This window comes from Carassius gibelio, chromosome A24 (genome assembly GCF_023724105.1).
Source record: "Carassius gibelio isolate Cgi1373 ecotype wild population from Czech Republic chromosome A24, carGib1.2-hapl.c, whole genome shotgun sequence".
Classification (NCBI taxonomy): domain Eukaryota; kingdom Metazoa; phylum Chordata; class Actinopteri; order Cypriniformes; family Cyprinidae; genus Carassius; species Carassius gibelio.
Genome location: NC_068394.1, coordinates 6,921,522 through 6,948,785, shown reverse-complemented (window position 1 = coordinate 6,948,785; position 27,264 = coordinate 6,921,522). Strand labels below are relative to the sequence as shown.

Genomic DNA, 27,264 nt, shown 5'->3' with positions numbered 1-27,264 from the left:
GGACCTGACGTAGCTCTGTTTGCCATGCGCGTCAACATGGACAAGTTTTATATTTAGACATCTGCTCCAGATGAATTAATAGTGACTGTACTTGCAGTAACCGCCGCGAGCTGCTCTAGATTTGCGCAGTTTTTGTCTCGCTTGTGAAATATACCCACGCCTGAACGGAAGGACACACGTTTGAGGAAATGATCGGATGGTGCGTTTTGCAGAAAGGGCAGAAGGAATGACTTCCTCAAATAGGATGGTAACGCGTGTCTTTGGAGACATAGCGCGCGCGGTGCGCCTCAAGTTTGTCTGACTTTCTGCACCGAATTCACAAATCGTTTCGTGTAATTGCATAACCGCTGGCGCAAACGAGATAAAACTGGACCACATTGTAATATGTAGTGATGCGCGCTGCTTTAATAAATCGCAAGACGCTGGACGTCACAGCCACGCGCCTCTCTGTGCCACAGGTGCACACTAAACTTTGGTTATTCATTATTGATTAACGGCGGAAAGAAAAGGAGGAACGCGCAGAGAGACAAAACAATTACTCGCACTATGGAGATGATGTCCATTCAACCTACAGCAGAGGCTGGTGGCGACCACACCGCTGTGGCTTCCATGTCTGCAGGCGTGGAGAGGGCTGATTTGACCAGCCCGAGTCCGGTGACCAAACAGAGGTCCCTGCGGGCTGTTTATGTGCTGAATGATGGACTGAAGGCAGTGGCCGCTAACAGCCCGGAATCCGGGGCGCTCCAGTGTCTCCAGCGCGCCTGCGACGCGGAAAGTGCCATATTAACCACAGTAACTTTCGGACGATTAGATTTTGGGGAGACAACAGTGCTCGATACATTTTACGACGCAGGTAAGTTAACACAACAAGGCTTTGTGGTACGCGAGAATAATTCCTGGAGCCCCTTAATACTACTTTCTGGGTGTCTCCCTAAACTGGCACTCCAAGTACAGCTCTTCTAGTTTTTCAGAATGGACTGATTGAAGTTGAATCAGGTGTGATGGATTAAGGAAACATCCTAAATGAGTAGTTTTGGGGGGCCTCCAGAGATCAGGGTTCCCACAATGCAGCCAGCTCTGCAGGATGTAGAAGAATAGAAACTATTGGCACATATCATTATAGATTTAGAGCTTGATTGTGTTATTGAATTAATAATACTCAACAACAGTCTACTTTATTGTTTCCAACGAGAAATATGCAAGAAATGTAAGTAATAGTGAAATAAATATGTAAATGAAGAGTAGTAATATGCAAAAAAAAAAAAAACGTGGGTGTTATTAGAGTCGTGATATCTCTGCCTCCAGCACATTCCTTGATTTCATTTCCATGAATTTACAGGACGGTCTAGCATGAAGTCTCTCTCACGCAGGTGTGGCTGCATGCGTTACTCTAAGTGATCAAAAACCTCTTACATCTGAGCTTTGGGAGGGTGAAAAGGGCAACTTTTTTCAAGTTTGACCTGTGCATTTTTGTGCATTGCAGAATATAGCTCACGTGCAACATCTCTTCTGGGAAAGAACTCCAGAGGACCATAAAAAAAGTACATTGTCAGAGCTGAAACTTTGTATCCCTGTTTTTCAAAACAGAAGTGAACAAAACAATTTTAAATATTCTCCCTATATAGCATTCTACAGATCCATTTCTTGTAAATGTATTACCCCCCATCACCCTTTTCCTTATAAGACTGAGTCATGCATCACCTCCTGGTTACATCAAGTCTGGTCTTGTATTACACTGTTGCATGGCTTTCAAACACATTTTCAGATGTTTGCATAGTTTCCATAGAATAAGCACAGATTGTGTTTGACTGGAAATGAACAAATATAGCCATATGCAGTAGAACAAATATGCCCTCGGGACTACTTTAAACAGACAAAAGGTTATTTAAAGATTGTATAATGTGTGATTTAATGGAAAGTCATAATAAACAAAAAAAAACACTGATAGAATTTAAAATAAATGATTGCTTCTTAAAGAACATGCATTAAGCTACACCTCTCCCTGTACTGTTCTGCAGTAGTGGGATTGTGTACTCAATGGATTTCTCGCATGCTTACTGTCTCTGATTGATTTCAGACATTGCAGTTGTAGACATGAGCGATGTGTTCAGACAGCCCTCTCTGTTTTATCACCTCGGTGTGCGTGAGAGCTTTGACATGGCCAACAATGTCATCCTCTACCATGACACGGACCTTGACACGGCACAGTCACTTAAGGTGAGAGTTACAGTCTAATACACACACATAAACACAGATATGTTTACTAAGCAATCTAAAAAAGGACATATCATAGATTGATTTTAAAGGGGGTTTGTGTCACTTTCAGATGTTCAGTGGTTTCAAGAAGGCCGTTTGTAGGTTGACTTCTCCAAAAAAGCAAATAAATCTGGGGTTTTTGGTTATTTTTTAAATCAAATATAGCTTATGAATGGCATATTGTTCTTCGTTTTCTAAAAGCCGCCACACAAACACTAGGAAGGATTGGTGGGGGGTTATACCTTCAGGCCTATAGTTACACTCACATTTGGTATGTTTGTTATTTGTACAAAGAGGCGGCCCACTACCAGATCCTGACCTGCTATTCTCAGTTTAGCTAGGGGTTTATCTTTTCTGGGCGCTGGACATTGAAGCTGCCAGAACAACACAGTCTGTATTTGAGCTAAGGCATGCAGTCAGTCCCAGGACAGCTGCACATGAACATGTTTCCCCAGAGACATTGGAGAGCATATATGCTAGCATACTGAGCTGATAACAATCATGCATGGGGGAAGTGTCATATCATGTGGTATGTTTTTGTATTTGTTAATGTTCTGTGACGCTGCTGTGCCCAACTGTTTCAGTCAGGGTTCATTCACTGCATCACATGGCCATCATTCATGGAATAAAAATATGAATAAATGACATGATGACAAAACTTCCCAGGTGCTGTGGTCTTGTGAAATAAAGTAATATACATGCATTTTTTAGAGAGTTGTGTAATTTTGTTCCTTTCTTTTTTCTCTCGCATAGGACATGGTGGCACAGAAAAACACAGTAAGTATCAAAAAACTCTTTGCAAGACTAGTAATCTGATGAGGGTGGTGGACAGGCTGGCATTCATTGTTGGTGTGCCAAGAGCTTTGTGTATGGGACTATTTTTGGAGCTCTTGTGACATATGTGTTCCTGCTCTTCTGTGTCAGTCTATATCCAGAACTTTACACAGTGAGCAGATCATTTCCTGAACTCTACTTTATGGACATGCACTAATCTGTGGAAGGTTCTGGTGGCTCATTGTGTCCAAGTCGGAACTATTGCTGATTCAGATGAACTCATAAGGGCTCTCAAGGTGTCATGGCACTTTGAGTCAGTGGGTGTTAGTGGTTTTAATAAAGGAGAGGGTCACCGAGTGCATGTCTTTGAATAAACCTCTTAAATTGAATGGCTGCTGAGAAGAAGCTGACCTTGACAGCATTCAGTATGTGTGCACATTGTATAACATTTATGAATATGATTAATTGAAATGGCCCAGAATCAAGCAAAGGATGGATCTGTGTTGACTTTTTATCATTAGTTATGTGAACAGAATTGAAATTGGAACATTTTCGTAGAGTAACCCTATTATGCCTTTCATGCTATGCGTAATGAAGCTTCATTGGGAAGATTTGACTCAAAAGAATGATTCGTTTAGGAATCGCTACTCCTCTCATGAACACCAAGGAAAACTAGGGCCAATGTCAAGGATTTCAGAGAAATATTATTAATTATTGCTTAAATGTGCAATATGTTTGTTCCACACACCAGTGTATTTAAGTAGTTTTTACATACTATTATAGTAATTATTAATTATTTTAGTTTGATATTTTATTTAATTTCACTTGAATTTGTATTACTTGTTATATGACATTTTTTATTATATTTATTTAAGTAATTTTACTTACAGTTTTTCGGCAATGCAATTTTTCTAATTTCAATTTATCCTTTTTTTATTTTTTTCATCTTATATTTATTTTCTATCTGCTTTATTTAAAAAAAAAATTATACTTTATTTCATTACTTTACATTTCTATGTACCTTCAAGGTTTTTGCATCTCCTTGGCTTACTCATTCATCTATAATTTCTTGTTTCCATTAATACTCTATAGTCTGTATATTCTATCATTCTCTTTTTCTATTTTCCTTTCAGTACCCTTCACTGTTTGCTCTCCTTTTCTTTCTCTCTCTCTTTTTTGTCTGTTACCTGGAGTAGGCTGCAAGGCCAGTTAAAATAGGATTTCCATGGGTCCAGTTGCCTTCCGAGTACAGGGGCTCCGGCCTAAGAAACAAAGTAGGTGCTATGAGCGTTCTAGTGCATGCTGGGAAAATCCCATAAGCATGTGTTAGAATGAGAGTGACGAATGATGTCTGTTACTATCTGACTCATTTTGTCTGGCTGACATTAAGTGCTCTGAATCAAAGTCAGTGAGTTATTTATTGCTGAGACACTTGGTTACTTTTAAATGATTAATCATTATTCTTAAGTGGATCCAAAGGCTTAAGGTACACCTGATTTTAATGATCTCATTCTTTTTTTGTTTTGGAGGATTCTTTATTATGTAAAATAACAATAAAGAAATAAAATACAGTATATACTTCATACATATATTTTTTTTACAGTTTTTTTTCCTGACCCCTTAGCAGCCTCTTGCGGCCCCCTTTTGAAAGAGATCATGCTTTAGCTGAGAGTCTCAGGATTTGCTCAGTATTCATTCTTACGCCAAAGTCTTAAAATGTATGATGACTTGAAAGAGGCTTGGCTTTAGGTGACCCTTTACATTTGAGGTGTTGATGTGGCAGAGTGCGAAGATGTGCTTTGGCCCCCTCCTCTCTTTTGCTCTGGAATTCTAGGACAGTACATGATCACAAAGGTGTTAACAAGATTTCCTTGACGCTTCGAATTTCTTGGCTGCCAGCTGCTGTGTACATGATCACTAATGCACAGGCAGTCTGTACTTTTACAGTGTTGCAGACAGTCATGAATTATACGTCATGACTAAGAATAGGTCTGTATTGCATTTTTAATGCACAAATTTAGAATTTGTGTGTCTTTTTTAGGCCTCCAGCGGGAACTACTATTTCATCCCCTACTTGATGATGCCCAACAACGAGTACTTGTGCTGTGAGAACGTGGCCCAGCGTAGAGCATCGGAGTACATGCAGCCCAACTGGGACAACCTTCTTGGACCTCTGTGCGTCCCATTGGTTGACCGCTTCGTCAGTTTGCTCAAAGACATTCATGTCACGTCTTGGTAAGTTTTGGCAGGATGCCCATTCTCAGACAATCATTTACACGGTTACGTAATGGTGTCACATTTAGCTAAGCATAAATCAATATTACATGAAAAATTAATATAAATAACTTGATATTATAAATTAAAATTGATTTGCAGTGGAATTCTGTGTCTTGTGTTCATCATGGATCTAAATAAGGTGTCAAGTGATCCTCAAGAAACACATCTTCTTGTCCGTGGTGTGAAGAAATGCGACTCAACCCAAATTGGATGTAGCGCTCATATTATATCTTCAAGACAGACATGCACATGTGCATGAAAGATTTATTAGGAACTCTATAAGTGTCAGGGTGTCCTTTCACCTGGAGCTCAGATATCAGAAGTCTAGAACATCACTGTAGATCGTAGTGCCAAGAGTTTCACATCCTGTGTAGCCAGATTTGGACTATTATGAAGTCTCACCCACTTTGATGGTCAGTGAATTTCGGTGGTCTGTGAGCGTCCCATCTGTAGGTGAGAGCACCTATGAATTTATCTGTGAAAACTAAATCCCATCTTCTTTCTCCCTCACAGTGCTTCATATAAAGACACCCTACTGAACGACATCCGAAAAGCTCGAGATAAATACCAGGGTGAGGAGCTGGCCAAGGAGCTTTCCCGCATTAAACTCCGCATTGACAACACTGAGGTTTTGACTCAGGACATTGTTATGAACCTGCTTTTCTCCTACAGGGATATACAGGTATATAGTATAAACAAAGCACATCTAGACATTAAAAAACATTAATGGTTTTAATAGTGGTGGTTTTAATAGTGTTTGGTGTGTGTTTTCAGGACTATGATGCTATGGTTAAATTGGTACAGACCATTGAGATGTTGCCCACCTGTGACTTGGCCGACCAGCCCATGATTCAGTTCCACTATGCTTTTGCGCTCAATAGGTGACCACAAATCTGCATTGTGTGGTATATTCTCCTATTCATATGCTTGGCAAACAGGCATTTATCTTTTAACAGCCCTTTGGCCTCAGGAACAAATGCATTTATGTTTGCGTGTGCAATAACAGGCGAAATAGCCCTGGAGATCGAGAGAAGGCATTGCGTGTGATGTTGCAGGTTCTTCAGTCATGTGACCACCCTGCACCTGACATGTTCTGCTTGTGTGGCCGCATCTACAAGGACATCTTCCTCGACTCTGACTGCAAGGACACCAAGAACAGGGACAACGCCATCCAGTGGTGAGTGAGTTAAATGAGCTTTAACAGTGATTTTTTTTCTTTAAATCCCTTGTATTGGGCTTGTATACCAGAAACAAGAAGCTGCATTTAAAGTGATTGAAAACACCCAAAACACCCTAGCAACCACATTAAAGCTACTTTACTTGCAGCTACTTTAAATGCACACAAAAAAACAACCGGCAGCAACATTTAAATGTTAAAAAACATTTAGAAATAAATAAATAAAAAAATCACTCAAAATGTCCTTGCAGCCACATTAAATGTGCTGAAACACCCAAAACAACCAAGCAGTTGCAATAAATACACCAAAGTCACCTAGAAAAGGGACTCCCAATTTTTTCCATTCCAGGACACACCTAAACAAGTATAATTCATTTTAAGGGCCCCACCAACATTTTCTTAGTTTGTGTAAATCCACATGGAGTTCAGAGTTCAATTTTTTCACATTAATTTCACACGTCTAGTAGAAACATAAGGTTTTGTTTCACAACCACTTTTTTCTTAATTTACCCAACAACAAAAAAATGGAAGTGAAGTGTGACAACATTGTAACATCTGAGGGGCATGTTGTAACGACCATATGACAGCTTAAAATGTTACCTGATCTAATGAAAAAGGAAAACATAGAGATGAACACAATCCTCCCATCCCTGCACACACAGCTCTTACAGACCAGGAGACAAGCCAAAATGCTTTACATTTCTTGAAATATAAATTTCTGAACAATGAACATTATTCATTATGAGCCATTATTCACTTGTTTCTCATTAAAATTAATGAAAGCGTTTAATGTAAATTACACTGATAAAGTCATAGAATAGTAAAGATCTAATAATAGCATGTTAACGCTATATGTTTACGCACATTGTAAAGCAGTGTTGCAATTCCCCATCTGCAAAACTGGAATTTAAAACTGGTCAGTATCTTACACTAGTTAAATTGGAGATTAAAATAATAGCAGATTTTTCTCATTTTACATAAACACTAAAAATGTACATGAAATATACTTTTGCTGTGTTTAAATAAATGTTCATGGATGTTTTCAAAAGATTTTTATATGGTGTATATATATATGTATATATATATGTATGTATATATATATATATATATATATATATATATATATATATATATATATATATATATATATATATATATGCTAGCATGTAGTGGTCGACCGATATTGTTTTTTTTTTTTGTTTTTTTTGACAGCCGATGCCGATATCTTTTTGAAAGCAGTTGAGCCGATATAAAGCCTATATATATTTATTTAATAAATGTCAAATCATTTGACAATGGATTAAAAAAAATATGTGTAAAATAAATAAAAAAAAGTATTTTTTCACAAATAAATATTTAATAAAAATATAATTAAAAAGGAAGTAAATACTGTATCCAAAGAATAGGGCACTCAGTATTCTGGGAAGTTTGTGTGCATTGGGAATCAAATTTCAAAAGCCAAGGTAACACTCATTAAACATACAGCACACAGTGAAAATGACATGAATATGGCAGTGGGCAAATGCATAAAGCCACTCTCAGCGCCGTCAAAATAAAAGTCACACCTCTTACACATCGGCCAAGAAGAAAAAAAGTATTGGTCAATGCCGATATTTGAAAAATGACAAATATCGGCCGATATATCGGCGATGGCAATTTATCAGTTGACCACTACAAGCATGTGTGAAAAAATTTTAAATCATGTGTGTTACAAATAACCGTGCTAGTTTGTGCCCCGCTCACCCCATACATGTGAAATGCTTTTTACAGACAGTTTCCTTGTGTTGGTAGGTAAACAAATGCATTCGAAGGAATGAAAACAACAACCTCTGTATATCTCTCTTAAAGACAACAGAACTGAGTTGAACAAATGACCGAGATGAATAAACAGACCTGAAAAAGCCTTTCGTAACGTTTGAATTTTCCAGTGTAATGCAATCTCATGCAGAATACAGTGCAGTGATTGGAGTGAGTGAGTTTCTTCTTTTTAACAATGCAGACCGAGCTACTTAATAATAATAATAAGACCCTCACTGTTATTACAACTTGTTTGCGTGTGCTTCAAAACACAGCGCATGTTTATTAGTTAAATTCCGGTCACAAGTAATATTGCAATTTCTATGTAATGTTGCTTGTGTGTGTGTGCTGCAGTCAAGTGACTTTATGCGTCCCACCTTTTTCCCGCTCTGCGACCCACAGTTTGAAAACCCCTGACCTAGAACACTCTAGCAGCTGCACTAAATGTATTAAAATCACCCAGAACACCCTAGCAGCCATATTACATGTATTAAGAACACATTAAGAACTACTAAAATGTGTTATAACACCCAGAACACTCGAGTTTCACATTAAAAAAAGTGATTTTGTATTCATGCACGTGTGTTTTAGGTATAGAAAGGGCTTTGAGTTGCAGCCCACTCTCTATTCTGGCATTAATCTGGCAGTGCTGCTTATAGTGGCCGGACAGCAGTTTGAGACTTCCATGGAACTCAGGAAGATCGGTGAGGAGGAACACACTTCCTGTTTCCTGTTGCTCTCAGACCATTCACTCGATTAAGGACACAGGTTGCCCCTTCTCACCCTCCCATTCTCTCTCAGGTGTGAGGTTGAACAGTCTGCTCGGACGTAAAGGCAGTCTGGAGAAGATGAATAACTACTGGGACGTGGGGCAGTTCTTTACTGTCAGCATGTTGGCCAGTGACATCCCCAAAGCTGTGCAGGCTGCAGAGAAACTCTTCAAACTTAAACCACCCATATGGTACATACAGAATACATATTCCGCAGACGTATTGTGTTGAAATAGTGTTGGAGCTGTGGCCTGATTTGAATCTGGCCACATCCTCCCTCTTCTTCTCAGAATTTCTTGTATAGCTCGACATTTATTGTTAAAATGGAGGAAGTGTTCTTAATGCAACTCGCATTCATTTCCTCTTTCAGGTACCTGCGCTCAGTCGTCCAAAACCTTCAGTTGATTCAGCACTTTAAGAAGCAGAGCACTGAGCATTCTCCTCAAAGAGAGAGACTCAACTTCTGGATGGACATTATTGTGGAGGCCACACAAGGAACCACCAACGGCCTGCGTTTTCCGGTAGTACACCGCCTCACATGTGTGTCTCGTCCGGGACCACACCTGTGTTGACTGAACAGCATTTCATGGACTCATCACTTCTTCCATTAAACAGGTGTTGATTCTGGAGCCGACTAAAGTGTACCAGCCCTCATATGTGTCCATTAATAGTGAAGCTGAAGAGAAGAATGTTTCTATATGGCATGTGTCGCCTGCTGAGACGGTCAGTGGTGTAGACGACATCATGTTTGCTGTAAAATGTTATTTTGTGTATATTATATAATCTTCCTAACTGACGTGGTTACAGAAGGGAATACATGAGTGGAACTTCACAGCTTCATCCATCAAAGGGATTAGGTGAGTGAAATGATTTTCTGAATGTTGTTTCAAGACAAACAAACAAACAATGTTTAATTAGGAACTAGTTCTACTAGTCTTATCTGGCAAAACCATCAACTTGTGCATCAACAATTTTTTTTTTTTTTTTTTTTTATAAATCATATCGGTCGACAATTGTGGTCATATTCCTCTTTTTGCATTTAGATGAATGCTTACTTCAGTATTGTTACTGTTCATTAAAACTAAAACTTTGAACAATTATTTTCATTAATTAAAATAAATATTATTTAATAAATTATAAATAAAAATATAAATAAAATAAATATTATTTAATATATATATATATATATATATATATATATATATATATATATATATATATATATATATATATATATAAAATAAGTTGAAATACTAAAATGACTAAAACTAACACTGAAATAAAGCTAAATAGAACTATAAAAAAAATTAACAAAAAAGACAAACATTCTAAATTTTAAAAACTGATAATACAGTATAGGAATAAAAACGAATTTAAAATTATATATAAATAATATAATAGTATTTACATAATACTAAAATAACACTGGCCCACTTATAGATAATCTTCCAAACCACTAATAACACTAATAATATTTGTTTTGTACACTTATAAGAGTAATATTTTTAAGAAAATCTAAAAAAACATATTTCCAGTGACTTTTATTCTTTTGTAATATAGTAAACAATTTTAATATTGACTTTTAATCAGCCATAGCATGACAATGGCAGAAATCTATTATTAGTGCATCCCTAGTCTTCACAAAGTGTCTTAAAAATAGTGCGAATTTCTCACACATTGTTTCAGCAGCAATCCTTCCATTTAAATGTGATTTATTCATGAAATAAATCTCGTATCCTTCCACTCTCTAGCATCTCAAAATTCGATGAGCGCTGCTGCTTTTTGTATGTCCATGACAACTCGGATGACTTCCAGATCTACTTCTCCACAGAGGACCAGTGTGGCAGGTTAGTGTTCCTGAAGTCAATCGATTAGGTTTTAAAGTCTGCTTCTGATGCATGAACGGTTGTCACTTATGTGAAGGTTCTGCTCCATGGTGAAGGAGCTGATCACAGACGGATCAGGAAATGCGGTCGAGCTGGAGGGGGAGGGAGAAGGAGACACCCTAGAGGTGAGAGATTCAAAAAACAAGTTTTTTTTTTTTTTTTTTTTTGGATTTGTGAGGTTTGGTTACTTAAATCCTGAATCGTTCTGCAGTACGAGTACGACTACAATGAGAATGGAGACAGGGTGGTTTTAGGTAGAGGAACTTACGGAGTAGTCTACGCTGGAAGAGACCTGAGTAACCAGGTGCGCATTGCCATCAAAGAGATCCCAGAGAGAGACAGCAGGTGAGATTCTTCTGATAACCCATCTGACCAGCAGACCAGCATGGATGTTCACAGCATACTGTTATTGTCGTCTTGCATCATTGACAAACTATTTTCCTGTTTGACACTGTATTGTATAAACAGAATTGTATAAAGCGCTATATAAAAAAAGAGGAAACTAATACACACACACACGCACAAACCTGTTAAATTAAATGCATTTAGCAGACGCTTTTATCTAAAGCTACTTACAGTGAATTCAAGCTATCAATTTTTACATATCATGTGTTCCCAGGGAATCGAACCCCCAACCTTGCGCTTGCTTGCTTGCTAGCGCAGTGCTCTACCAGTTGAGCTACAGGAACATATGTATATTTAGACTCAAAAACTAGATCAAATGACAAAAGCACATAGCAAAATGGCTAAAGCTTGGACTGTGAAAATATAAAAATAAAAGCTCATTTGAAATATGAATAAATACTATAAAAGTATTTAAAAATACTAAAATAACACTGATACCTACATTCAGGTATTCCCAACCACTGCATGAGGAAATAGCCCTCCACAAGTATCTGAAACACAGGAACATTGTTCAGTACCTGGGCTCGGTGTCAGAGGACGGATATATCAAGATCTTCATGGAACAGGTCCCGGGAGGTAAATGTCTAATTTCTAATAATAGAATATAAAGAATGTCTTTTCTACTTTACATTTGATTTTGTTCTTCATAGTCATCATGTTTTCTTTTTACAGGAAGTTTGTCCGCATTGTTGCGTTCAAAGTGGGGTCCTCTGAAAGAAGCCACCATAATCTTCTACACTCGGCAGATCTTGGAAGGACTTCGTTATTTGCATGAGAACCAGATTGTTCATAGGGACATCAAGGTAGCTATGATGAATCTTTTGGATATATATTTGGGTGCCCTCAAAAATGTGAATGTTCATTGACCATTCATCTTTCCACAGGGAGATAATGTCTTAGTCAACACCTACAGTGGCGTGTTGAAAATCTCAGACTTCGGCACGTCCAAGAGGCTGGCTGGAGTCAATCCCTGCACAGAGACGTTCACTGGTACTTGTTTCACTTTTGTTAGTTGCAGAATGCACCCTCCGTGTGACCCTCTCACCGTTCCAGTTGACCTGTGCTGTGTGTCATGCATCATACATCCTGGTGGTCTTGCCAGGTCAGGGTTTTAGGCTTAGTTAAAGTTCGGTCTATCATTAGCCACACTAAACAGGATCTAAGGGAGTTTCATTCCTCCTCTTTTAGTATGTATATAGGCATCTCCTCCATCCAAACGCTGGCAGGATACAATTATAAAGTGTGTATTAATGCTCTATATAAGGGGTTTACAACAAGTTTCATAGATAAAGGTTCAGAGAAAAATCGTGTTAAAAATGTTAAATAATGAATACATTGATTAATCTTTAAAAAAATATAGTGAATTATTTGATTTACTAATTTAAAAATAAATAATTTGAAATAGTTTATTCCTGTGATGGCAAAGCTGAATTTTTAAGAAACATTCTTATTACACAGCTATTTTTAAATCTTTTTTAAAGGAGTCTATTATCAGTCACCATGGCTGCATTTATTTAAAAAATACAAAAATAAATATCAAAAATACAGTAAAAACTGTATAAGTTATTTCTGTTATGGCAAAGCTGAATTTTCAAGAAACATTCCTATTATTAGAAATGTTGGAAAACATTTGTGCTACTTAATGTTGAAAAAAAACTGTGGAATATTTATTTTCAGGATTCTTTTATGAATAGAGAGTTCAAAAGAACTGCTTTTATTTAAAATATTTTTTTCTTCACTTTTTTACTGTCACTTTTAAATAATTTAATGCATTTATTTTGTTTTTAAAATATTAAAAACCCTTGCAAAATGACTAAATTGGTCATACACTGGAGTGGACTGGTTCACCTCTTCAAAGCTTAGATAACTTTTATTTCCTGACACAGCGTTCCTTCCAGTGTGGTAAGCGATTATGAGTCCTGGTCACTGGTAACACGAGAATGTCTCCTGTGAGGGAGTAATTAGATTAGCATAGTGCCCGAGACAGGAGTGTGTTTGTGTTTCATTAGTGACTGGTGAAGCATCAGAGCAGGTGCTCTCATCTGTCCTCCCCCTCACCTTCCACTGTCATCTTCATCACTTCTGAGCTTCTCTCTTTGATTCATTTTATTTTGCCTAACATCCTGTCACAGCACATTCTTATCTAATGAAGATCTGCTATTCCCCTGTGAATCTCTCTCCAGGCACGTTACAGTATATGGCCCCTGAGATCATTGATAAAGGCCCTCGAGGTTACGGGGCTCCTGCTGATATCTGGTCCCTGGGCTGCACCATCATAGAGATGGCCACAGGCAAACCTCCTTTCCATGAGCTGGGAGAACCACAGGCTGCCATGTTTAAGGTATAAATATATGTAAAAAAAAAAATATATATATATATATATATATATATCAAGCGCAAGTTTGGGGGTTCGATTCCCCGGGAACACATGATAGGTAAAAAATTGATAGCCCGAATGCACTGTAAGTCGCTTTGGACAAAAGCATCTGCTAAATTCATAAATTTTAATTTAATTTTACATTATAATGAAAATTTGTATGTTTATAGAATAATTTTTTTTTAAGTATTTTTTTTAAATCCTATCCTCTGAATAAAATAATGGATAATCGCAGTATTTTTTAATAAACAGGTGCAATTTTTTTTTTTATTATTTGTTTGTAAAATATTGTGTATTTTTGTATTTTTCAATATGCTCTTAATCAAAGTCATCTCCTCCATTCATTTCTGTTCTCTTTGTACCAGGTGGGCATGTTTAAGATCCATCCAGAGATCCCAGAGTCTCTTTCGTCGGAGGCCAAATCCTTCATTCTTGCCTGCTTTGAGCCTGACCCAAATAAACGAGCAATGGCTGGAGACCTGCTCAAGGATCCATTCCTGCGTCAAAACATCAAAGGCAAAAAGAACAAGATCGCTTTCAAACCCTCAGGTAACGTCTCTTACCACGTCTAACATGCTTTCTGCAGCTGGGATAATGAGACCTGGGTTGACCTTTCCGGTCACATCCATGGTGTTTAAGGCATTTTTGGCCTTGTGAGAGTGCACAGAAAATGTTTCGCAGGCAAACACGAGCTTCCAACCCATCCCCCCCATTATAAACCAGCATGCCTGCATCTCGCTGCTGTCTGGGATACTCGCAACAGGTCCAAACTGCCCTCAGCTGGATGGTTACAGTCCAGATTGAACTAACACAAGAGATGAGTAGAAACAACAGCACCTGGAAAAATCAACGATAAGGCCTCACACTACCTTCACAAATGATTTCCATCCAGCCACACATGTCAGCTATCCCACTGTCCATGAGAAGCATTCTCAGGGTGTGGTGTTTCACACAAACACACTCTGCTTTCTCAGAAAACGTTCACGATTTCTCTTTGACACTGTCAGAGGAGTGACAAGCTCTGATCCTGTTTCTAGTGAGCTGCTTACTGCTATCCAAACTGTCATTTAACCTCGTAAGGGACTGATATGAAAAACTTTATACACAGTGAGCAACCTAAATAGCTTTTTACATAGAATAGTACATTAGTTTGATGTTAGCATGTTGCTAAGCTAATGGCTTGACATTCTATAGTAAGCATAGAAATATACAACCCACACAGATATATGGTGATCTATTTGGTTAAACTTTTTAATGACACTGACCTATTTTTATTTATTTATTTATTTTTAATTATAATTTTTTTTTTTTATGTTTCTGAAGGAAGTCTCTGATACTCCCCAAGGCTAAAAATGCCATAAAAACAGTTATATTATGAATTTAAAATAACCGTTTTTATTATTACCGTATTTTCCAGGCTAAGTCGCACTTATTTTCATAGTTTGGCTGGTCCTGTGACTTATAGTCAGGTGCGACTTATTTATCAAAATGTATTTGCCATGAACCGAGAGAAATGAACCAAGAGAAAACATTACCGTTTACAGCCGCGAGAGGACGGTAATGTTTTCTCTTGGTTCTTGGTTCTAAATAAATGCGACTTATAGTCCATTGCGACTTATATATGTTTTTTCCCTCATCATGATGTATTTTTGGACTGATGGGACTTATACTTAGGTGCGACTTGTAGTTCAAAAAATACGGTATTTGAATATTTTTTTACTGTAATGTAATCCTTTAATGGCGAAGCTGAATTGTCAGCATCATTTCTCCAGTTTTCAGTGTCACATGATCCTTCTGGATTTTGGAACGGCATTTGTATCTGGAACGCACATGTGATGCCTTTATAGGCCTGGTGTATTCCAAGTTTTGTTCATTAGACATTAGGCTAAATATTAATATATCAATATCTCCTTCTTCCTTAATGTCATCCAATCGGCTGCTTTGGCTTGGATTCTCTATGTAACAGTGTGGCAAGGTTTGTATTCCCCATCTATGTATCCTTGTGTGTTCTTGAGGACCATATGCTCATAATCATTGGTGTTTTGCTGGTTACTGGTGATGGTGTTGAGTGTATGCTCTTGTGTGCTCTGATTGGTTCTTTGTGTCATATCTTTTTTCTTCATTCTCTTGATTTTTGTTTTGCTTTCTCTTCTCTGTGGTTTACTATTGATTTGGTTCCAGTGTTTTAACTTGTTGAGGAAGCTTTTTGGAAGAGTTAAAAAATCACTTTAACATTGTGGGTAACACTTTGCAACAAAGTTCCATTAGTTCATGTTAGTTGAACAATACGTATGTTTCAGTATTTATTCGTCTTTGTTCACATTAGTTAATAAAACTGTTCATTGGCAGTTATTGTTAGCTCAGGTCCATTATATGGACAACTACAACTTTTGATTTTAATAATGTATTCGTTAATTGTTGAAATTAACATTAACTTATTTTAATTAATTAATTTAAATAATTAAATTAATTAATGCTTTAAAAGTATTTTTCGTTTTTAGTTCATATTCACTGTTGTAATTGACAAATAATAACAAGTCGAATCTTATTGTAAAATGTTACCATATTGTGCTATTATATATTGTGATAACCGTGTACTGTGGGGAGTACAGTGGAATGCTAGCAGGGTAAATTAAATTGGGGCTGTCAATTAAAAGGTTTAATTGGTGTAATTAATCCACTTAATCAGAATAATGAGATATCAATATTAGCTGATTTAAAAACCCTAATGAAAATATATTTAAGACATTTATTTAAGGTATTTATTGTTTCTCATGTAACAGGCATTACAAAATGTGACTTTAGAAAGTAATATATTGGTTTTATTTCCATATCATTGACCGTAAGTCTATTATTGGCCAATAGGGGGCATGATTTACTTTTTTTATAATTAATAACAGTGAATGAACATTTTGAATTGGCAGCCCTTTTATAATGTTTAATTAAAAAAAAAAAAATGTGTAAAATTAATTCAAAATATAACACTTGACTCTGAGCTCATATAAAAATAAAAATAAATTCATAAAATTATATATATATATATATATATATATATATATATATATATATTTCGTGTTCATTCATATTTTTTAAAAGATTTGAACTTAAACAGGAGGCAAAATAAAAGCCAAAAATGCTTTGAAACTCTGGTATGTCTGAATGGTTGTCTTTAAGTGCATATGTGTGTGTAAACACATGACCATTCATGTCTGTGTTTTCCTCCCTTTAGATTACATCCGCAGTGTTTCCTTACCAGTACAGCTGCAGACAGAAGCCGCGGGGAGCAGCAGCAGTGAACCGGGCTCCGTGTCTCCCGACTGCGACTCCAAACAAGACGTGTTCTTTGAGAAGAAAAAACGCTCTGGCTCAGAGAACCTCATCAAACCACCCAACTCAAACTTCCTCAGGTGAGCTCAGAAGATGAGCACCAAGGTGAATACAGAGCTATCGTCAAGACTAGCCAGGGTCCGCTAACCGGTCCAGAGGAGTTTAGGTCACACGCTGGTCAGCCATAGCTGAAAGTGTGTATATGTATGTGTTTATGTGAGTGTTGGATTAGCGTCTGGAATGTTAATGATGTGACCGTGTTTACGGAGCTTGAGAATCCACAGCCGCTTCAGCTCTCAGACCAACAGTAAATCAACTTCCTGGACATGAATCGCTGAAGCCTGTCCTGACAGCTAGTCGACTCCTTGGAAACACTGTTTAATTAGCGCGGTGGAATGAGGAGACAGGTGTGCTGGGCCCTGGTTTCTGGGCAGGTGTATGTACATGTGTGTAATGAGATAATGCCTTTTACAGCAGGTACTCTCTGGTTGCTCATAAAATAATCCCATGAACACTTTACAGACCACTTCTTGACCTCGGTTTCGACGCACACACACTGAATCACAGAGCTGTCAAACATTAAGCTCGTTTCCTCTTTCCTCAAATGAAATCATGTTTTTTAATTACCACTTCAGATTTATATATAGTTTGGCTGCTAAAGTTAACACTGAAATTTGAGTGAATTAAATTCAACATGGTTAAATTCACACTTAGTTGATTCGTCTAAACTGACCTTTAAAGGCTCAACAAGTATGAGAGATCACCTATGAGCGAAACACACCTTAATAAAACCACCTTTCTGCTTTAATTTAATTAAATGGTTTATTTTTAATATATATATATATATATATATATATATATATATATATATATACATACATACATACATACATATATATATATATATATATATATATATATATATATATATATATACACATACATATATATACATACATATACATACATATACATACATACATATACATACATACATATATATATATTATATATATTAGTGGTGGGCCGTTAACGTGCTGCGTTAACGCGAGACTCTTATCGGGCGATAAAAAAAATATCGCCGTTAATCTATTCTCAAAGTTGGGTTGGGAGCTGGGTCTATACTAAGCAAGCTATGATGACTTTCACTTTGATATTTTATATAACTGACTCGCTGAGGACAGCCTAAAAAGATGCTCAGGACAGTTGAAGGGGCCACTGCTGCGCATCGTCACGAAAGCTTATCTTTCTCACGTGTTGTTAAGCCGTACCGCTTGTCGATTTAAACATTAAAGCATCCAAAAACTAGACGCGGAAAAGCTGCACAGAGTAGCTAGTTACTCGCGCGCTGTGCTCGGTGTGGAGAGAGAGAGAGAGAGAGAGAGAGAGAGAGAGAGAGAGCGAGAGAGAGATATCCGCATATCACGGACAGCGACAATGAACCGAGCTCTCTTCTGCGAAGTTCACCTCGAAGTTCCTCCTGCTCCCGAACGAACAAATGCAAATCGCAGTTTGAACAAACAAAAAGATGTGCAAGAGCCCAATTCAACGCCACGGTGTTCTGGTGTTCAGGGCTCGCGCAGAGAAAGGCGTCTCAAGATCGAATTTGCTTATTTTTGCTCTTGTGCCGACAAATACATACAAAATATGTCAAAATATCCACCTTGGAAATTATGCTCGAAAAAACTGTCAGTTATTTCTTAAGTGAAAGTTAACAGTTAAGGAAAAAATGGGATGTGTATTATATTGGATGCGTTCATCATCTCTTAAAGGGACCGCGCCTAATTTAGCGACTGGAAGCTGTAATGTTTATCCAAGAAAATGAAAATCACTCACTGCTCTTGACTGAATTTCTTTGTAGTTTTAACAGTCAAACCAAAAATTATTCAGAAACCAGATATAATTTTTGATATATATAGCAAAACTGTAATAATGTGAGAAATGTTGAAGGTGTCTGAATAAATGTAGGTTTGATTGTATATTTCATTTTTACATTGAAGACTATCAAGTGCTATTATTTGGTTTCTGTACCTTGACACCTACAAACTTGAAAAAAAAACTTAAACATTGGTGTGAATCAGGCATAATGTTGTTTGCACCTTGTGCAATGTGGAATTAGTTTACAGCTTTTTCAAGCACTTTGTGATACATTTTGGAAACAGGAGATGAGCCCCTTTTCTAATGCACCACCAACTTGATAAAACCCTTCTCAAAGACTTACTGTTTGTCAATTTTATTTGGGTAACACATATTCTGAATGCCTTCGGCAGAATTCGAATGAGCCATTTTAATCTAAATTAATCTAGATTAATCTAGATTAATTTCAAGATCACAGTGAGATTAATCTAGATTAAAAAAATTAATCTATGCCCACCTCTAATATATATATATATATATATATATATATATATATATATAAAATAAACCATTTAATTAAATTAAAGCAGAACCATTTAAGCCATTTATTTAGAAATATGGTTTTATATTTAGAAGTTATATTTTAACAGTTATTTTAAATTGTAATAATATTTCACACTGATACTCTTTTTACTGTATTATAGATTTTAAAAAAAAATACAGCCTTGGTGACCATAAGAAACATGTCATCTTTCAGAAATATTGAAAAAGTCAATTTTGAACAATATTGTATTGTACATAATGTAACATTTGCATGAAGCTTTTTAGATTCATATTTTCTTAGTGAATCTGTGTGAAATGTGTGTGATGCAGTGTTCCAGATGAGAGTCCTACAGCAGAAGACCGCAGCTCTCCAGCTTCCTCTGAGAACAGCGACTCTGGCCTCTTCCTGCTGAAGAAAGACAGCGAAAGACGTGCCATACTCTACAAGGTCCTCAATGAGGACCAGGATAAGGTGACATCCAACCTCATGGAGAACCACATCCAGGTATGTATCCCTGAGTAATTGATTGTGTGTGTTAGTGGTGTGTGTGAATCATACATTGAGGATCGTATCTTGTCTTTTAGGGTCATGAGGAGCTGAAGCTGTCAGTGGACCACATTAAACAGATCATCTGCATCTTACGGGACTTTATACGTTGCCCGGAGCGACGTGTCATGGCAACAACTATCTCAAAACTCAAACTGGACCTGGACTTCGACAGCACATCAATCAACCAGATCCAGCTGGTTCTGTTTGGCTTCCAGGACTCTGTGAGTTGACTGCAGTATAAATAGTATTGTTCTCGATTGCTACTATGGTTTCCTACCCAGACATGATCTACTATTGATAAAATCCTATTTATGCGTCATTATTCATTTTTAAAATCTTAAATACAGATGTTGGACATACAGTATCATTAGTACTGTAAGTTCAGAGATCAGGAAGATATTATTTTTCATAAATAAATTAATACTTTTATTCAGCAAGCATGCATTAAATTGATTAAAATTGACAGTAAAGACATTTCTAATGTTATAGAAAAATCTATTTCAAATAAATGCTGAAAAATAAATCATGGTTTTCATTGAAATATTAAATAGCACATTCATTGATAATAATAAGAAAAAAAATTATTGAGCAGCATATCAGTATATTAGAATGATTTCTGAAGGATCATGTGACACTGAAGACTGGAGTAATGATTCTGAAAATTCATCTTAAAATTTCATTTTAAAATATATTCCAATAGAAAGCTGTTGGTTTTAATTTCAATATTATTTTACATTCTTACTATATTTTGATCAAATAAATGTAGTCTTGGTGAACATAAACTTCTTTCAAAAACATTTTAAAATCTAACTTTTTAAAATTAATTTTATGAATTTTTAAACAATGCACAGTAAGAATAACTTTTCTATGATTTACTCTAAGCTCTGCTAGTGTATTGTATTTTTTTTTATCTTATTGCGCCTTTTTCGTTGTCACTGAGCTGATTCATTCAGTTTTTTATTTTGCACCTATATTATATTTATTTCTCTGCATCCTGCCGTATTTTGCCTTTATTTATTATTTTATACTGAATCTTTCATTTATTTTATTGTCAGATATTGGAGAAATCTAATGCGAGAAGATGCATGATTTTTCTCATTGAACACTATGCAAACTAATTTTGCTTCAAAACATTTAGATGAGTCTGTTCTCCTCTGATAAGGAGTTTGTATTTTGTTAGTTTCTCTTTCTTGTGCAGCCTCAGTGTATCAATGCCTCCCTCCTGTGTTTGGTTTGAGTGATGAGATTAAGATTTCTCCTTCATCACTGTTTGTTTCAGGTAAATAAAGTGTTGAGGAACCACCACATTAAACCACATTGGATGTTTGCCATGGACAACATCATCAGACGGGCTGTACAGGCAGCTGTTACCATTTTAATTCCAGGTGTGTGTGTCTGTGTGTGTGTGTGTGTGAAAGAGATAGGGAAGATTCATTAAGATTCATTAAGTATCTGTCTCTCTTCTAGAGCTGCAGACACATTTCGGGCCTGCATCAGAAAGTGAGGGTGCAGATAAGGACGCAGATGAAGTTGATGAAGTGGATGATGGGGACTTTGGAACAGTGGCACGTACGACCCAGGAAGATCAAGTACTCACGTCTGGAGTCAGCACCCTCAGTTCAGTCATATCCCATGAGGCTCAGCGGCCACAGCAACCGCTGGGAGCCCAGCTTGGACGCCTCAAACAGGAAACCAACAGGTATACACTGTGATTCCTTAAAAAAACACTTACCATCATTCTGTTTAAGGAAGTGAAATATAAACAGTACACAAAATACGCTTTTGCCACCCCCTCCAATGGTGGGTGAATGGAAAAAAATACTAAATACTAAATATTTGTTCCCGGTAATGGATCATTTGACATTATTTACTACAAATATTCATGAGGGTTCAACATTTTGGGTTGGTAAGATTTTTTTGAACATGTTTTTGAAAGAAAACACCGTAATTTTCCCTCTTATACTCTCTTTTTATTTATATAAATATTATTAGGATTTATTATAACCATTTTCTATTTTAATCGATTTTAAAATACATTTATTCCTGTGATAGCAAGACTGAATTTTCAGCATAATTAGTTCAGTTTTCATTGTCACGTGATCCTTCTGAAACCTTTCTATTTAAAAACTCGAAATATCTTTGTGGAATCCATGCTAAATAATTTTCAAGAATATTTGATAAATAAAAAGTACAAAAGAACAGCTTTTACTTTAAACAGAAATGTCTTTCTCACTTTTGATGACACTAGACACTTTTCTGAGTAATACAGTTAATTAATGCTTCATTTCTCAAAATAAACTTACTGAATGGTAGTGTGTATTTTATGTATTCCAGTATTTGTGAAAAACAGCACAGGTTATTGTTGCTCTTTGCACATTATATACAATATAAGACAGCTTCCAGGTTTAATTTTGGCTCCTGAGCTTAATGGTTTTTTGATGTGTTATTTTTAGATGTAATCTGTCTTTTCTTGGTGGATTTAGTCAGTGAAAGTTGGCTAGAATGTGTTAGTAATGCTTTCGGAGAGCGTCTCAATGTTATTTCGCCCTCTTCAGGCTGCTTGAAGAACTGGTGCAGAAGGAGAGAGAATATCAGCAGGTACTGAGACAAACTCTCCAACAGCGGGTACACGACATTGAGCTTATCAGGACCAGACAACAGCCTTCTGCAGGTTAGTTGTGTAACTAAATCACACACATTTATTGATTTAGGCTAACATAAAATCCATTCACTCTGTCTTTGTTTACTTTGTAGTCTTATGTACGTTTGTATGCTAGCTAAGGTAATAGAGAAAGTGTCAACTCCCCTCTATCAGATTTCCAGTGTCCTGTTCTGACCTTTAGAGTTGTTTACAACCAGTTTATAGGAAAAAGCAAATACAAGATCTGTGGAAAACTGAAAACTAGTGAAGCGCCTTAATGTCTGCTAGCTCCCTTCCATCTTTTAAAATGACAGAACCCAATAAATGGCTAATTTCAAAGTGTGAATGTGAGTGTTGCTGTCTAGATAGAACTAGGGCTTCAAAAGACTATTATTTTTACATTTGATTAATGATTATTAGCCTGATTAATCGACTAATCATCAATTATTTCAACAATTAAACAGTAGACTTTGATTATTTAGCTTTTGCAATTAGTTCAAAATATTGAGTTATACATATTCAAACAAATAAATTAAGATAATCACTTTTGAAAATCATATTATGTAATTACAGTTATTATACAATTAAATTATAAAAACAATATATATTTGGCACACAAAATAAAGTGACAAAGAAACTTCATCTCTTTTTATAAGCCATATGGATAGGAAACAAAATAAAGATAAGTAAGGATAAGTGGTTTTATTTTTGAATAAACTAATTTATTCGCAACATAATTTTCATTCAGGGTTATGAATGATAATCAAAACAGTCCTGAGGTAGATCAAGCTTTGATCTCTGCAAACCAAACTATTAATTTAATGAACTGAATAGATTTTATAATTAGCTAGCTAAACACCGGAGAGCTGCTTTTTAACAGAAAATCAAGTTGTAATTATAACTGAAAGTGGTTTTTCTGGTAAGGCTATCTATTGCATAATGTTCTATATAAATAAGCGTGGGATGACTGGACTTTACTGAAGTACCGAACTGCAGACCTTGTGCAAACATCCACATTGTTGTAATCAGATGCTTTCTTAACTGCTGCTTTCTCGCCTCTGTCAGGGTTTTTTTTGTGTGTGTTTATTTTGTTATTGAGAGGAAAGCTTGCACCATATATTAACATATTCATCTAAACGCCGCTCAACAGCTTCAGGTTCGGCCACCTTTGCTCGGAAGTGCTGTCTTCTCCTCTAGAATTGCATCGAGGAAGGCGCTACAGCACCTCACTGGTCAAATCACATTGTTGCAGGCTGTTACCTTAGGTCATATGAGATCAAACGACTGCTCAACAACAAAAATATGTCAACAGTTTTTATTGTCAATAATGTCGACTAATCATTACAGCCCTAGATAGACCTTAGCATCTGTGCTTTAATATTCCTAAATCCTTCCTTTGCCTTTAACAGAGATTTCCTCAAGTTCAACCCCCTCTATATTTCACATTACTCCACATCCTGAACCTGACAAGAAGCTCACCGATTGGTTGAAGGAGCAGGGTGCCGACTCTGAGACCATAGACAAGGTGAAACATATCACACTGAACACGGTCTATATTGTACCTTTCCCACGATTAAAAAATGACTCACTATTTAAAGTTTCCATAAATAAAGGAACTGATGATTCATGCCAAGTTCTTGTGGTTTCTGTCTGTGTCTGAAAAGTTTGTTGAAGAAGATTTTATGCTCAACGACGTTCTATGCGACGTTACAAAAGAAGACCTGTGCTGCCTGAGGCTTAGGTGAGGGCTTAATTTGTCAGCGTTCAAGTGAGTGATTAATTGTGTACAGTTTATGCTTCCTTTGCATAATGTGGCCCTAATTTTTTTGTCAGGTCAGCCACTTATAATGGAATAAATACAGTATAATAATATTAAATAAATTAAATGATACATGATATTTATAATATTATTTGTAATATACAATATTCCTACTAATTATAGACACTACAGTTCAAAACTTTGGTGCCAGATTGTTTTTGAAAGTTTTGAACTGTTTTCTGTTGTAATTTTTTTAAACCGTTTTTTTTTTTTTTTTTTTTTTAAATAAGTTTAATTTTAAGCAGTCATTACTCCAGTCTTAAGTGTCACAGGATGCTTCAGAAATCAAAAACATTTATTTTTATTATAAGTGTTGAAAACTGTTGTGCTTAAATGTTGTGACTTTATATACATTTATATTGACTTTATAAAAATATTATATTCATCATTTCTATATGTGAACTACAACTACAAAAAAAAAAATAATAATAATAATAATGAGCCAAGCCAAAATGGTACTTTTAACCACAACCATTTTTTAAACCACAAATCACTGGTCTGGAAATTAGCAAGAACTTTGCTAATACTGTAGATAAAGTCATTTAGTGCTGGACAGCTTTCCTTAAAATATTTAATGTTCTTAAGATGAGTCAGTGATGTTCCACTCAGTATTGATGGCTTCAAACAGTTAATAAGTAGCTGAAAAATGTTTTCCCATTTAATTTGGAGTTCAATGAGAGACCAAAATATTCTTTATGGGGAACAAATCAAGCCACTTCTTGGTTGTCTTTGCAGTGTAGGCAGGAGCATTTTTTTATGAAAGATAACATCTGATCATTCATCTTTAGACTATACTTTTCAATTGTGGGAAGCACATTCTTCAGAATTCTTTCATACTACAAAGCATTACTTGATTTTCCACAGCAACAGCTGTGTTCCAGCAGCTAAAAAGGCTCCCCACATCATACACATCTGTGGTAGAGATGCATTCATTATTGGATCTCTCACCAGATCTTCAGACACTGCCCTGGTGCATCACACAGCTCCACCGAACCACTCTGAATCACACTTCACATACTCTACCAATAACTTTGTTCCATCTTTGATGGTTTTCCAAGACAACAATGGCATTTTAAGGAATGCATTCGCCTTATTCTTGCTAATTTCCTTGCATGTAATTTGTGGTTAAGTCTATTAGAAGATTTTTAGTTTGCCCCATTTTTTTGCTCAGAAGTGCACAGCTGTAGTTATTCTGCAGGCTAAATTGTCTCTAAGAAAAAGTCTGCAATTAATAAAAAATATTGCATTTATTTCCCACTATAGGGGAGGAGTGCTGTGTCGTATCTGGAAAGCCATTCAGAGACACCGTAATAAAGGGCTTAGAAATTTTCAGAAGGATGAAAGCAGCGAGAGTTTGCTGTTGACCGACACCTGAGCCAGCATAATAATACATCCACACGCTATAATGAGAGCCCCTTACTGGCTCAAACCTTGTAATTATGTCATGCTCTGCTCCAGTTGGACATGTTTACTTCAGTCTTTCAGCTATGAGCTATGAATGTTTTATTTTTGTGCTTTTTTAGTATATATTTTCAGCCTCTCCAGCCTTTCCAAACATCTAATTTCCATTTGATTCCAATGGGAATATCCATGAGGATGTAAACGACTCTATCAAGGAAAGACTGCACTTTCTACTTTTTACACTGCCGGGCCAAGAGGGGTCATGTGATCCTCTCCAAGTGCCTTAGGAATGGGCCTAGGATGGAGCGAGCAAACAGTGTTACCTACTTAACGTAGGACTTCAGATAATGCCATTTTGAATGAGAGAAAATATATGTTTATGTTTGTTTTAGCTTAACAAGTCTGGAAAATTTATCATTCGTTATGAAACAATGTTTTGTTTTTTTGATGAACTGTCTAGACTAAATGAAAACACACCTCTTGGACCAGGGCTAAGTAGCCTCTTTTAGATGTATTTTGATAAGTTTGGATATAATTACCCCAGTATGTAGATACATAATATGGCACTCAGTAGTTGCTTGTGCGTCAAATGTTGCTCATCTGTCTTTTTAAATTTTTTACTTTTTTTTTTTTTTTTTATGTGCAAGACCAGGCTTGCTAAAAGCAAACCAAGTATTTTTCTTAAACCGCCATCCACGTTTCACAAACATACTCTATATCCTCTTTCTCAAGAATGAAGTGGTCTATTGTGTCAGTAGCCGCTCAGATTCAGGTTCATTCAGCCATTCTATTTTCTGAATGGATCAAAGCATCAAAAGTGCTTAAATAGGATTTACAGATTCTTATGTATGATTTGGTTGTTCATTTTTTAGTTTTAACAAAAGCTGCCATGTTTGAGTGTTGACTTGTACACACTGACCTATCATGGGAATGGTAGCACTTTGAGCACCAGTGTTCCATCTAAGCTATTTAAATAAATTCTCTGCTGTGTGCACTGAAAGATGAAAGATACTTATCGCCTTTCTTTTGACTTAAATGATTTATAAACTGGATTTTCTGGCTGTGTCGGAGACAAAATGTTCTTCAATTGTTGTGAAATTATTTTCAGGATTCTTTAATGAATAGACGGTTTAAAGGAACAACATTTATTTGAAACAGAAATCTTTAGTAATGTTTACTGTCACTTAAGATCAATTTAATGCACCCTTGCTGAATAAAAGATGTAATTTCTTAAAAAAAAAAAAAAAAAACTTACTGACCCCAAACTTCTGAACTTTTTTTTTTCATCTATTTATTTAAATGTAATTTATTGTGATATATATTTATAATCAAGTGTATTTAAACTTTATACAGACTTCATTAAGAATATATATATAATAGGCCAAGCTGAATTGATTTTAAGACATG

General features: G+C 36.2%; 1 protein-coding gene across 3 annotated transcripts; it reads left to right on the top strand.

Moving 5' to 3' along the window:
- On the top strand, positions 1-26,864 carry LOC127946158 (mitogen-activated protein kinase kinase kinase 15-like). 3 transcript variants are annotated; one of them, XM_052542495.1, is made up of 30 exons: positions 85-853; positions 2,078-2,217; positions 3,010-3,033; positions 4,227-4,304; positions 5,072-5,265; positions 5,821-5,989; positions 6,082-6,188; positions 6,314-6,484; positions 8,873-8,985; positions 9,083-9,242; positions 9,422-9,572; positions 9,667-9,774; positions 9,859-9,908; positions 10,803-10,898; positions 10,975-11,062; positions 11,149-11,282; positions 11,791-11,918; positions 12,015-12,145; positions 12,227-12,332; positions 13,526-13,683; positions 14,085-14,268; positions 16,949-17,126; positions 19,777-19,951; positions 20,032-20,217; positions 21,276-21,381; positions 21,464-21,695; positions 22,552-22,667; positions 24,047-24,162; positions 24,302-24,378; positions 25,720-26,864. In XM_052542495.1, exons 1-30 carry the CDS (start codon positions 547-549, stop codon positions 25,829-25,831), a joined length of 4,095 nt encoding a protein of 1,364 aa, XP_052398455.1. In that variant the 5' UTR covers positions 85-546; the 3' UTR covers positions 25,832-26,864. The 3 variants fall into 3 exon arrangements, with proteins under 3 accessions (XP_052398456.1, XP_052398455.1, XP_052398457.1); XM_052542497.1 differs by having other exon boundaries at positions 24,302-24,405; XM_052542496.1 differs by lacking the exon at positions 4,227-4,304 and having other exon boundaries at positions 1-853.
- The last annotated feature ends 400 nt before the right edge of the window (positions 26,865-27,264 follow it).

Coding starts and splice junctions, on each gene's coding strand:
- LOC127946158 (XM_052542495.1), top strand. CDS start 547: ATGGAGATGATGTCCATTCAACCTACAGCAGAGGCTGGTGGCGACCAC. Junction 5,266..5,820: donor GACATTCATGTCACGTCTTG/GTAAGTTTTGGC, acceptor TCTCCCTCACAG/TGCTTCATATAAAGACACCC. Junction 24,379..25,719: donor CTGTGCTGCCTGAGGCTTAG/GTGAGGGCTTAA, acceptor TTCCCACTATAG/GGGAGGAGTGCTGTGTCGTA.